This window comes from Oncorhynchus keta, unplaced genomic scaffold, assembly GCF_023373465.1.
Source record: "Oncorhynchus keta strain PuntledgeMale-10-30-2019 unplaced genomic scaffold, Oket_V2 Un_scaffold_4110_pilon_pilon, whole genome shotgun sequence".
In the NCBI taxonomy this organism is placed as follows: Eukaryota; Metazoa; Chordata; class Actinopteri; order Salmoniformes; family Salmonidae; genus Oncorhynchus; species Oncorhynchus keta.
In genome coordinates this window covers 71,502-85,475 of record NW_026290932.1, presented here as the reverse complement: position 1 = coordinate 85,475, position 13,974 = coordinate 71,502, and the positions used below count along the sequence as shown (strand labels likewise).

Below are 13,974 nucleotides of genomic sequence, written 5' to 3'. Positions count from 1 at the left end.
AGAGTTAGTCCCCTAGACCAGCTCCTCGGTCAGCATCACACCAGAGTTAGTCCCTAGACCAGCTCCTCGGTCAGCATCACACCAGAGTTAGTCCCCTAGACCAGCTCCTTAGTCCCCTAGACCAGCATCACACCAGAGTTAGTCCCCTAGACCAGCTCCTCAGCATCACACCAGAGTTAGTCCCCTAGACCAGCTCCTCGGTCAGCATCACACCAGAGTTAGTCCCTAGACCAGCTCCTCGGTCAGCATCACACCAGAGTTAGTCCCCTAGACCAGCTCCTCGGTCAGCATCACACCAGAGTTAGTCCCCTAGACCAGCTCCTCAGCATCACCCAGAGTCCCCTAGCCAGCATCACACCAGAGTTAGTCCCCTAGACCAGCTCCTCGGTCAGCATCACACCAGAGTTAGTCCCCTAGACCAGCTCCTCGGTCAGCATCACACCAGAGTTAGTCCCCTAGACCAGCTCCTCGGTCAGCATCACCAGAGTTAGTCCCCTAGACCAGCATCACACCAGAGTTAGTCCCCTAGACCAGCTCCTCGGTCAGCATCACACCAGAGTTAGTCCCCTAGACCAGCTCCTCGGTCAGCATCACACCAGAGTTAGTCCCCTAGACCAGCTCCTCGGTCAGCATCACACCAGCGTTTCTCCCCTAGACCAGCTCCTCGGTCAGCATCACACCAGAGTTAGTCCCCTAGACCAGCTCCTCGGTCAGCATCACACCAGAGTTAGTCCCCTAGACCAGCTCCTCGGTCAGCATCACACCAGAGTTAGTCCCCTAGACCAGCTCACGGTCAGCATCACCAGAGTTAGTCCCCTAGACCAGCTCCTCGGTCAGCATCACACCAGAGTTAGTCCCCTAGACCAGCTCCTCGGTCAGCATCACACCAGAGTTAGTCCCCAGACCAGCTCCTCGGTCAGCATCACACCAGAGTTAGCCATTGACCAGCTACTGTTTACTCATAATGTAGTCATGTGCTGCTCAGCCTCAGCTTGGGACACAGTCAACATACTCAGAGGGTAAACACAGTAGTATGTCTCTTTTGGATGAAACAGTGCTATATTACAGTCATATAGTGCCATATATTATATTCTGAAACAGACCTCTTTACTGTGCGCTGGGAAACCCTATCAGCAAGGACTTTATTTTAAGGCTTTTAGTCCTGATGCAAGTCATGAATATTCAACACTGGAACTGTGGAACAAGGAACGGGTCGGCCGTGAGTTTGCTCGGGCTTTGGGCGGTTTTTAGCTGATTGAAACAAAGTTCTATTTTAGCTTCTGGTGACGATGACACTCATTGGTCAGCGTGTTCGCTATCTTTTTCCAATTCAAATGAGCTTTAAAAAATAAAAGGTGAATAATGACCACATTTGTATTGTTTTGTGTGACTGCAGTGCCAGCGACTAAAACGCTAAACTAGAGACGTGTTCTAATGGTTGCAAGGCGCCAGCGACTAAACCGCTAAACTAGAGACGTGATCTAATGGTTGCAAGGCGCCAGCGACTAAACCGCTAAACTAGAGACGTGATCTAATGGTTGCAAGGCGCCAGCGATTAAACCGCTAAACTAGAGACGTGATCTAATGGTTGCAAGGCGCCAGCGATTAAACCGCTAAACTAGAGACGTGATCTAATGGTTGCAAGGCGTCAAAGAGGACAGGTTGTGTCGTTATAATTCAAACCTTTTCTAAAATATATCACACACGTCTGCATGCTCTCCTTGGTGACTTTAGGTCTGAAGGTTAGAATACTCTCCTTAGAATGCTCTCTGAAGGTTAGAATGCTCTCTGAAGGTTAGAATGCTCTCCTTGGTGACTTTAGGTCTGAAGGTTAGAATGCTCTCCTTAGAATGCTCTCTGAAGGTTAGAATGCTCTCCTTAGAATGCTCTCTGAAGGTTAGAATGCTCTCCTTGGTGACTTTAGGTCTGAAGGTTAGAATGCTCTCCTTGGTGACTTTAGGTCTGAAGGTTAGAATGCTCTCCTTAGAATGCTCTCTGAAGGTTAGAATGCTCTCCTTAGAATGCTCTCTGAAGGTTAGAATGCTCTCCTTAGAATGCTCTCTGAAGGTTAGAATACTCTCCTTAGAATGCTCTCTGAAGGTTAGAATACTCTCCTTAGAATGCTCTCTGAAGGTTAGAATGCTCTCCTTAGAATGCTCTCTGAAGGTTAGAATGCTCTCCTTGGTGACTTTAGGTCTGAAGGTTAGAATGCTCTCCTTGGTGACTTTAGATCTGAAGGTTAGAATGCTCTCCTTGGTGACTTTATGCCTGAAGGTTAGTGTCCATGTACCCTAACCTATCCTCTCTCTCTCTACCCCAGGCTCTTCCTGAACAGTGTGATCTCTGCTCTGCTGGGTATATGCCTGGTAGTGGTCATCGCCAGTTACATCTTCATCGAGTTCTTCTTGGATCCCTCAAAGCTGCGCACTGATAAACACTTCCAAGGTAAATCAATCAATCTATCAATGTTATTATTAGAGAGAGAAAGAGAAATATTTTACTATATGTGTCCCCTCCTGAAGTCTGGAAAGATGCAATGTAAGACTAGCTCTCTGTGTCCCCTCCTGAAGTCTGTGCTGATGTCCTTGTCCCCCCTCACAGTGAAGAATGAGACTGTGGTGTGGTTTGTTTTCCTGCCCGTGGCTCCGGTCTCCACAGCAGGACCAGCCATCCCTGCCCTGGCTGGCCTCACCATCGCCCTGGGCCTGCTCTCTGGTCTGCTGCTGGGGCATCTACTCTGCTTCCACTTCTACCTCAGTGAGTTTAATAACCTGTCTGTCTGCTGGGGCATCTACTCTGCTTCCACTTCTACCTCAGTGAGTTTAATAACCTGTCTGTCTGCTGGGGCATCTACTCTGTTTCCACTTCTACCTCAGTGAGTTTAATAACCTGTCTGTCTGCTGGGGCATCTACTCTGTTTCCACTTCTACCTCAGTGAGTTTAATAACCTGTCTGTCTGCTGGGGCATCTACTCTGTTTCCACTTCTACCTCAGTGAGTTTAATAACCTGTCTGTCTGCTGGGGCATCTACTCTGTTTACACTTCTACCTCAGTGAGTTTAATAACCTGTCTGTCTGCTGGGGCATCTACTCTGTTTCCACTTCTACCTCAGTGAGTTTAATAACCTGTCTGTCTGCTGGGGCATCTACTCTGTTTCCACTTCTACCTCAGTGAGTTTAATAACCTGTCTGTCTGCTGGGGCATCTACTCTGTTTACACTTCTACCTCAGTGAGTTTAATAACCTGTCTGTCTGCTGGGGCATCTACTCTGTTTACGCTTGTATACTGTACCTCATTAAGTCTATCTTGCTGGCTCACTTTGGGCAGTCCAAGAACTCACATTTATATCTAATGTTTACCTACCAACTAAGGGTTTATATCTAATGTTTACCTACCAACTAAGGGTTTATATCTAATGTTTACCTACCAACTAAGGGTTTATATCTAATGTTTACCTACCAACTAAGGGTTTATATCTAATGTTTACCTACCAACTAAGGGTTTATATCTAATGTTTACCTACCAACTAAGGGTTTATATCTAATGTTTACCTACCAACTAAGGGTTTATATCTAGTGTTTACCTACCAACTAAGGGTTTATATCTAATGTTTACCTACCAACTAAGGGTTTATATCTAGTGTTTACCTACCAACTAGGGTTTATAGGTTTAGGGCCCAATAGGGAGGGAGGGCCCAATAGGGAGGGAGGGCCCATAGGGAGGGAGGGCCCATAGGGAGGAAGGGCCCATAGGGAGGAAGGGCCCATAGGGAGGGAAGGGGGCCCATAGGGAGGAGGGGGCCCATAGGGAGGAAGGGGCCCATAGGGAGGAAGGGGCCCATAGGGAGGAAGGGGCCCATAGGGAGGAAGGGGCCCATAGGGAGGAAGGGGCCCATAGGGAGGAAGGGGCCCATAGGGAGGAAGGGGCCCATAGGGAGGAAGGGGCCCATAGGGAGGAAGGGGCCCATAGGGAGGAAGGGCCCATAGGGAGGGAGGGGCCATAGGGAGTTACTCTAGTCCTCCACTAGAGTGTATGGGAGGGAGGGGCCATAGGGAGTTACTCTCGTCCTCCACTAGAGTGTATGGGAGGGAGGGGCCATAGGGAGTTACTCTAGTCCTCCACTAGAGTGTATGGGAGGGAGGGGCCATAGGGAGTTACTCTAGTCCTCCACTAGAGTGTATGGGAGGGAGGGGCCATAGGGAGTTACTCTCGTCCTCCACTAGAGTGTATGGGAGCAAAGCCTTTCATTGTAGGAGTGCTGATCTCTGATCAGTTTAGTCTTTTACATTATAATAAATAAGAGCGGGAACCTGATCCCAGGCCTGTAATGTAGAGATTTACCACAAGGGGGCGTAGGAGGTATGTCTGTCCACTGTGTTGTGGCCTTCTACTGTGTCCATAGAGAGAGCAAGGCAGCTTCCTTATGTTGATGATGGAAGGCTGAGATGTCAACTGGCAGAAAATTCAGCTCACTGACAATTTGATTTGGCCCGCAAAGTTTTTCTGAGACAAAAAATAATAATTTGTTTTTGGAATTTGTTTTTGGAATAATAATCATTTTTGGAATAAAATACTAGGAATAATGATTAATAATGATGAATAATGATCAGTTTTTGGACATAAAATACTAGGAATTATGATTAATAATGATGAATAATAATCAGTTTTTGGACATAAAATACTAGGAATAATGATTAATAATGATGAATAATGATCAGTTTTTGGACATAAAATACTAGGAATTATGATTAATAATGATGAATAATAATCAGTTTTGGACATAAAATACTAGGAATTATGATTAATAATGATGAATAATAATCAGTTTTGGACATAAAATACTAGGAAGTATGATTAATAATGATTAATAATGATGAATAATAATCTGTTTTTGGACATAAAAGATGAATAAATAATAATAATAATAATAAATAAAATAATTCACCTCAAAATGATTTTAATTTAGTAAATCTGTTCCCAAGTAATTCCACTCATAAACAGAGAGATGTGATTGTGTATCAATGTAATCATAAACAGAGAGATGTGATTGTGTATCAATGTAATCATAAACAGAGAGATGTGATTGTGTATCAATGTAATCATAAACAGAGAGATGTGATTGTGTATCAATGTAATCATAAACAGAGAGATGTGATTCTGTATCAATGTAATCATAAACAGAGAGATGTGATTCTGTATCAATGTAATCATAAACAGAGAGATGTGATTGTGTATCAATGTGATCATAAACAGAGAGATGTGATTGTGTATCAATGTGATCATAAACAGAGAGATGTGATTCTGTATCAATGTAATCATAAACAGAGATGTGATTCTGTATCAATGTAATCATAAACAGAGATGTGATTCTGTATCAATGTAATCATAAACAGAGATGTGATTCTGTATCAATGTAATCATAAACAGAGAGATGTGATTGTGTATCAATGTGATCATAAACAGAGAGATGTGATTCTGTATCAATGTGATCATAAACAGAGATGTGATTGTGTATCAATGTAATCATAAACAGAGATTACATTTAAGTCATTTAGCAGACGCTCTTATCAGAGCGACTTACAAATTGGTGCATACACCTTATGACAACCAGTGGAACAGCCACTTGCATCTAAATCTTGTTGGGGGAGAAGGGGGTGAGAAGGATTACTTACCCTTACTTACCCTATCCTAGGTATTCCTTGAAGAGGTGGGGTTTCAGGTGTCTCCGGAAGGTGGTGATTGACTCCGCTGTCCTGGCGTCGTGAGGAGTTTGTTCCACCATTGGGGGCCAGAGCAGCGAACAGTTTTGACTGGGCTGAGCGGGAACTGTACTTCCTCAGTGGTAGGGAGGCGAGCAGGCCAGAGGTGGATGAACGCAGTGCCCTTGTTTGGGTGTAGGGCCTGATCAGAGCCTGGAGGTACTGAGGTGCCGTTCCCCTCACAGCTCCGTGGCGAGCACCATGGTCTTGTAGCGGATGCGAGCTTCAACTGGAAGCCAGTGGAGAGGCGGAGGAGCGGGGTGACGTGAGAGAACTTGGGAAGGTTGAACACCAGACGGGCTGCGGCGTTCTGGATGAGTTGTAGGGGTTTAATGGCACAGGCAGGGAGCCCAGCCAACAGCGAGTTGCAGTAATCAAGACGGGAGATGACAAGTGCCTGGATTAGGACCTGCACCGCTTCCTGTGTGAGGCAGGGTCGTACTCTGCGGATGTTGTAGAGCATGAACCTACAGGAACGGGACACCGCCTTGATGTTAGTTGAGAACGTCAGGGTGTTGTCCAGGATCACGCCAAGGTTCTTAGCGCTCTGGGAGGAGGACACAATGGAGTTGTCAACCGTGATGGCGAGATCATGGAGCGGGCAGTCCTTCCCGGGAGGAAGAGGAGCTCCGTCTTGCTGAGTTCAGCTTGAGGTGGTGATCCGTCATCCACACTGATATGTCTGCCAGACATGCAGAGATGCGATTCGCCACCTGGTCATCAGAAGGGGGAAAGGAGAAGATTAATTGTGTGTCGTCTGCATAGCAATGATAGGAGAGACCATGTGAGGTTATGACAGAGCCAAGTGACTTGGTGTATAGCGAGAATAAGAGGGGCCTAGAACAGAGCCCTGGGGGACACCAGTGGTGAGAGCGCGTGGTGAGGAGACAGATTCTCGCCACGCCACCTGGTAGGAGCGACCTGTCAGGTAGGACGCAATCCAAGCGTGGGCCGCGCCGGAGATGCCCAACTCGGAGAGGGTGGAGAGGAGGATCTGATGGTTCACAGTATCGAAGGCAGCCGATAGGTCTAGAAGGATGAGAGCAGAGGAGAGAGAGTTAGCTTTAGCAGTGCGGAGCGCCTCCGTGATACAGAGAAGAGCAGTCTCAGTTGAATGACTAGTCTTGAAACCTGACTGATTTGGATCAAGAAGGTCATTCTGAGAGAGATAGCGGTAGAGCTGGCCAAGGACGGCACGCTCAAGAGTTTTGGAGAGAGAAGGGATACTGGTCTGTAGTTGTTGACATCGGAGGGATCGAGTGTAGGTTTTTTCAGAAGGGTGCAACTCTAGCTCTCTTGAAGACGGGAGGGGCGTAGCCAGCGGTCAGGGATGAGTTGATGAGCGAGGTGAGGTAAGGGAGAAGGTCTCCGGAAATGGTCTGGAGAAGAGAGGAGGGGATAGGGTCAAGCGGGCAGGTTGTTGGGCGGCCGGCCGTCACAAGACGAGATTTCATCTGGAGAGAGAGGGGAGAAAGAGGTCAGAGCATAGGGTAGGGGAGTGTGAGCAGAACCAGCGGTGTCGTTTGACTTAGCAAACGAGGATCGGATGTCATCGACCTTCTTTTCAAAATGGTTGACGAAGTCATCTGCAGAGAGGGAGGAGGGAGGGGGGGAGGATTCAGGAGGGAGGAGAAGGTGGCAAAGAGCTTCCTAGGGTTAGAGGCGGATGCTTGGAATTTAGAATGGTAGAAAGTGGCTTTAGCAGCAGAGACAGAGGAGGAAAATGTAGAGGAGGGAGTGAAAGGATGCCAGGTCCGCAGGGAGGCGAGTTTTCCTCCATTTCCGCTCAGCTGCCCGGAGCCCTGTTCTGTGAGCTCGCAATGAGTCGTCGAGCCACGGAGCGGGAGGGAGGACCGAGCCGGCCTGGAGGATAGGGGACATAGGGAGTCAAAGGATGCAGTAAGGGAGGAGAGGAGGGTTGAGGAGGCAGAATCAGGAGATAGGTTGGAGAAAGTTTGAGCAGAGGAAGAGAAGATAGGATGGAAGAGGAGAGAGTAGCGGGGGAGAGAGAGCGAAGGTTGGGACGGCGCGATACCATCCGAGTAGGGGCAGTGTGGGAAGTGTTGGATGAGAGCGAGAGGGAAAAGGATACAAGGTAGTGGTCGGAGACTTGGAGGAGTTGCAATGAGGTTAGTGGAAGAACAGCATCTAGTAAAGATGAGGTCAAGCGTATTGCCTGCCTTGTGAGTAGGGGGAAGGTGAGAGGGTGAGGTCAAAGAGGAGAGGAGTGGAAAGAAGGAGGCAGAGAGGAATGAGTCAAAGGTAGACGTGGGGAGGTTAAAGTCGCCCAGAACTGTGAGAGGTGAGCCGTCCTCAGGAAAGGAGCTTATCAAGGCATCAAGCTCATTGATGAACTCTCCGAGGAACCTGGAGGGCGATAAATGATAAGGATGTTAAGCTTGAAAGGGCTGGTAACTGTGACAGCATGGAATTCAAAGGAGGCAATAGACAGATGGGTAAGGGGAGAAGAGAGAAAGACCACTTGGGAGAGATGAGGATCCCGGTGCCACCACCCCGCTGACCAGAAGCTCTCGGGGTGTGCGAGAACACGTGGGCGGACGAGGAGAGAGCAGTAGGAGTAGCAGTGTTATCTGTGGTGATCCATGTTTCCGTCAGTGCCAAGAAGTCAAGGGACTGGAGGGAGGCATAGGCTGAGATGAACTCTGCCTTGTTGGCCGCAGATTGGCAGTTCCAGAGGCTACCAGAGACCTGGAACTCCCGTGGGTCGTACGCGCTGGGACCACCAGGTTAGGGTGGTCGCGGCCACGCGGTGTGGAGCGTTTGTATGATCTGTGCAGAGAGGAGAGAACAGGGATAGACAGACACATAGTTGACAGGCTACAGAAAAGGCTACGCTAATGCAAGGAAATTGGAATGACAAGCGGACTACACGTCTCGAATGTTCAGAAAGTTAAGCTTACGTAGCAAGAATCTTATTGACTAAAATGATTAAAATGATACAGTACTGCTAAAGTAGGCTAGCTGGCAGTAGCTGCGTTGTTGACACTACACTAATCAAGTCGTTCCGTTGAGTGTAATAATTCTACAGTGCTGCTATTCGGGGGCTAGCTGGCTAGCTAGCAGTGTTGTTTACGTTACGTTGAGTTAAAAGAACGACAATAGCTGGCTAGCTAACCTAGGAAATCGGTCTAGACTACACAATTATCTTTGAAACAAAGACGGCTATGTAGCTAGCTACGATCAAACAAATCAAACCGTTGTACTGTAATGAAATGAAAATGTGATACTACCTGACCGGTGATTGAATTCGAGACAGTAGACGTTGGCTAGCTGTTAGCTGTTAGCTGTTGGCTAGCTAGCAGAGTCTCCTACGTTAAGGACGACAAATAGCTGGCTAGCGAACCTCAGTGAATTAACATAATCACTCCAAGGCTACACACACTAAACTACACAATTATCTTGGAAACAAAGACAGCTATGTAGCTAGCTAACACTGAACTAATCAAGTCGTACAGTTGAGTGAATAGCACTACAGTGATGCTAATCTGTGTGCGTTAGCTAGCGTTGCTAGCTCCTGGGCGAATAGCAGTGAAGGCTACGTTAGGGCGACGAAATACGAAATACGATAATTATGCAATTATCTCTGATACAAGGACGGCTATGTAGCTAGCTAAGAAGAATGGCTAAGATTATGTAGCTAGCTAACAGTAAACTAATCAAGTCGTACAGTTGAGTGAATAGCACTACAGTGATGCTAATCTGTGTGCGTTAGCTAGCGTTAGCTAGCTCCTGGGCGAATAGCAGTGAAGGCTACGTTAGGGCGACGAAATACGATAATTATGCAATTATCTCTGATACAAGGACGGCTATGTAGCTAGCTAAGAAGAATTGCTAAGATTAGAGATGTGATTGTGTATCAATGTGATCATAAACAGAGAGATGTGATTGTGTATCAATGTGATCATAAACAGAGAGATGTGATTCTGTATCAATGTAATCATAAACAGAGAGATGTGATTCTGTATCAATGTAATCATAAACAGAGAGATGTGATTCTGTATCAATGTAATCATAAACAGAGATGTGATTGTGTATCAATGTAATCATAAACAGAGAGATGTGATCAATGTGATCATAAACAGAGAGATGTGATTCTGTATCAATGTAATCATAAACAGAGAGATGTGATTCAATGTATCAATGTAATCATAAAAACAGAGAGATGTGATTGTGTATCAATGTAATCATAAACAGAGAGATGTGATTGTGTATCAATGTAATCATAAACAGAGAGATGTGATTGTGTATCAATGTGATCATAAACAGAGATGTGATTGTGTATCAATGTAATCATGAGAGATGTGATTGTGTATCAATGTGATCATAAACAGAGAGATGTGATTCTGTATCAATGTGATCATATCAATGTAATCATAAACAGAGAGATGTGATTCTGTATCAATGTAATCATAAACAGAGATGTGATTGTGTATCAATGTGATCATAAACAGAGAGATGTGATTGTGTATCAATGTGATCATAAACAGAGAGATGTGATTCTGTATCAATGTGATCATAAACAGAGAGATGTGATTCTGTATCAATGTGATCATAAACAGAGAGATGTGATTGTGTATCAATGTGATCATAAACAGAGAGTGATTGTGTATCAATGTGTCATCAATGTATTGTGTATCATAAATAAACAGAGAGATGTGATTCTGTATCAATGTGATCATAAACAGAGAGATGTGATTCTGTATCAATGTGATCATAAACAGAGAGATGTGATTCTGTATCAATGTGATCATAAACAGAGAGATGTGATTGTGTATCAATGTGATCATAAACAGAGAGATGTGATTGTGTATCAATGTGATCATAAACAGAGAGATGTGATTGTGTATCAATGTAATCATAAACAGAGAGACGTGATTCTGTATCAATGTAATCATAAACAGAGAGATGTGATTCTGTATCAATATAATCAACATTTGAAATTATTATGTTTTTATTAAATATAAAATCTGTTTGGGATTTTTGCGTCCATTTGTAATCTCCAAATGAATTGGTCTTATGTTCTGGCTCTCCGACCGTCCACACAAGAAGAGAGAAAACATCTTGTAGCTGAATCTAGTTGATGAACCTTGATGTAAGATTTCATGAGATTCAGGTGTGTGTGTGTGTGTGTGTGTGTGTGTGTGTGTGTGTGTGTGTGTGTGTGTGTGTGTGTGTGTGTGTGTGTGTGTGTGTGTGTGTGTGTGTGTGTGTGTGTGTGTGTGTGTGTGTGTGTGTGTGTGTGTGTGTGTGTGTGTGTCGCTAACCCTCCTCTCTCTCCGTTTACAGTGTGGAACCGTCTGAATACCTATGAGTACATCGTCAGACAGAGGCATCGCCAGGAGCCCAGAGACATCAGTAAAGGAGTACAGGGGACCCAAGCAGTGCCTCCTAAATCCAACCTCATCAAGGTACGCTGGTCCAGGGAAATGGGAGGGGCCATTTATATGCACTAAACCATGTCTCTTTCCTATCATCCTACCTCATCAAGGTACGCTGGTCCAGGGAAATGGGAGGGGCCATTTATATGTACTAAACAATGTCTAACTGTCTGTTCTACCTCAGACCAGACTCACTAACTGTCTGTTCTGTCTCAGACCAGACTCACTAACTGTCTGTTCTACCTCAGACCAGACTCACTAACTGTCTGTTCTACCCCAGACCAGACTCACTAACTGTCTGTTCTACCTCAGACCAGACTCACTGTCTGTTCTACCTCAGACCAGACTCACTGTCTGTTCTACCTCAGACCAGACTCACTGTCTGTTCTACCTCAGACCAGACTCACTAACTGTCTGTTCTACCTCAGACCAGACTCATTAACTGTCTGTTCTACCTCAGACCAGACTCACTAACTGTCTGTTCTACCTCAGACCAGACTCACTCACTGTCTGTTCTACCTCAGACCAGACTCACTCACTGTCTGTTCTACCTCAGACCAGACTCACTAACTGTCTGTTCTACCTCAGACCAGACTCACTAACTGTCTGTTCTACCTCAGACCAGACTCACTAACTGTTCTACCTCAGACCAGACTCACTAACTGTCTGTTCTACCTCAGACCAGACTCACTCACTGTCTGTTCTACCTCAGACCAGACTCACTGTCTGTTCTACCTCAGACCAAACTCACTAACTGTCTGTTCTACCTCAGACCAGACTCACTGTCTGTTCTACCTCAGACCAGACTCACTGTCTGTTCTACCTCAGACCAGACTCACTGTCTGTTCTACCTCAGACCAGACTCACTGTCTGTTCTACCTCAGACCAGACTCACTGTCTGTTCTACCTCAGACCAGACTCACTGTCTGTTCTACCTCAGACCAGACTCACTGTCTGTTCTACCTCAGACCAGACTCACTGTCTGTTCTACCTCAGACCAAACTCACTAACTGTCTGTTCTACCTCAGACCAGACTCACTAACTCTCTGTTCTACCTCAGACCAGACTCACTAACTGTCTGTTCTACCTCAGACCAGACTCACTAACTGTCTGTTCTACCTCAGACCAGACTCACTAACTGTCTGTTCTACCTCAGACCAGACTCACTAACTGTCTGTTCTACCTCAGACCAGACTCACTAACTGTCTGTTCTACCTCAGACCAGACTCACTAACTGTCTGTTCTACCTCAGACCAGACTCACTAACTGTCTGTTCTACCTCAGACCAGACTCACTCACTGTCTGTTCTACCTCAGACCAGACTCACTAACTGTCTGTTCTACCTCAGACCAGACTCACTGTCTGTTCTACCTCAGACCAGACTCACTAACGGTCTGTTCTACCTCAGACCAGACTCACTGTCTGTTCTACCTCAGACCAGACTCACTAACTGTCTGTTCTACCTCAGACCAGACTCACTAACTGTCTGTTCTACCTCAGACCAGACTCACTAACTGTCTGTTCTACCTCAGACCAGACTCACTAACTGTCTGTTCTACCTCAGACCAGACTCACTAACTGTCTGTTCTACCTCAGACCAGACTCACTAACTGTCTGTTCTACCTCAGACCAGACTCACTAACTGTCTGTTCTACCTCAGACCAGACTCACTGTCTGTTCTACCTCAGACCAGACTCACTAACTGTCTGTTCTACCTCAGACCAGACTCACTCACTGTCTGTTCTACCTCAGACCAGACTCACTCACTGTCTGTTCTACCTCAGACCAGACTCACTGTCTGTTCTACCTCAGACCAAACTCACTGTCTGTTCTACCTCAGACCAGACTCACTCACTGTCTGTTCTACCTCAGACCAGACTCACTCACTGTCTGTTCTACCTCAGACCAAACTCACTAACTGTCTGTTCTACCTCAGACCAGACTCACTAACTGTCTGTTCTACCTCAGACCAGACTCACTGTCTGTTCTACCTCAGACCAGACTCACTGTCTGTTCTACCTCAGACCAGACTCACTCACTGTCTGTTCTACCTCAGACCAGACTCACTAACTGTCTGTTCTACCTCAGACCAGACTCACTAACTGTCTGTTCTACCTCAGACCAGACTCACTAACTGTCTGTTCTACCTCAGACCAGACTCACTAACTGTCTGTTCTACCTCAGACCAGACTCACTAACTGTCTGTTCTACCTCAGACCAGACTCACTAACTGTCTGTTCTACCTCAGACCAGACTCACTGTCTGTTCTACCTCAGACCAGACTCACTGTCTGTTCTACCTCAGACCAGACTCACTGTCTGTTCTACCTCAGACCAGACTCACTGTCTGTTCTACCTCAGACCAAACTCACTAACTGTCTGTTCTACCTCAGACCAGACTCACTAGCTGTCTGTTCTACCTCAGACCAGACTCACTAACAGTCTGTTCTGTCTCAGACCAGACTCACTAACTGTCTGTTCTGCCTCAGACCAGACTCACTAACTGTCTGTTCTACCTCAGACCAGACTCACTAACTGTCTGTTCTACCTCAGACCAGACTCACTCACTGTCTGTTCTACCTCAGACCAGACTCACTCACTGTCTGTTCTACCTCAGACCAAACTCACTGTCTGTTCTACCTCAGACCAGACTCACTCACTGTCTGTTCTACCTCAGACCAGACTCACTCACTGTCTGTTCTACCTCAGACCAAACTCACTGTCTGTTCTACCTCAGACCAGACTCACTGTCTGTTCTACCTCAGACCAGACTCACTAACTGTCTGTTCTACCTCAGACCAGACTCACTAACTGTCT

General features: G+C 46.1%; 1 protein-coding gene and 2 long non-coding RNA genes across 4 annotated transcripts in view; 2 read left to right on the top strand and 1 right to left on the bottom strand.

The window, feature by feature from the left end:
- Positions 1–13,974, top strand: part of LOC127928799 (palmitoyltransferase ZDHHC1-like) — an 86,953-nt gene that overhangs the window by 52,897 nt on the left and 20,082 nt on the right. The window contains 3 exon segments of the mRNA XM_052516147.1: positions 2,321–2,445; positions 2,602–2,757; positions 11,067–11,188. Coding sequence (XP_052372107.1) covers positions 2,321–2,445; positions 2,602–2,757; positions 11,067–11,188 — 403 coding nt within the window.
- On the bottom strand, positions 2,693–3,653 carry LOC127928800 (uncharacterized). 2 transcript variants are annotated; one of them, XR_008132245.1, is made up of 3 exons: positions 3,067–3,646; positions 2,890–3,007; positions 2,693–2,771 (listed from the first exon to the last, which is right to left on the bottom strand). It is a non-coding gene; the product is annotated as an uncharacterized LOC127928800 (long non-coding RNA). The 2 variants fall into 2 exon arrangements; XR_008132243.1 differs by lacking the exon at positions 2,693–2,771 and having other exon boundaries at positions 2,829–3,007; positions 3,067–3,551; positions 3,584–3,653.
- Positions 8,485–10,810, top strand: LOC127928801 (uncharacterized). The gene is made up of 3 exons (XR_008132246.1): positions 8,485–9,803; positions 9,943–10,050; positions 10,470–10,810. It is a non-coding gene; the product is annotated as an uncharacterized LOC127928801 (long non-coding RNA).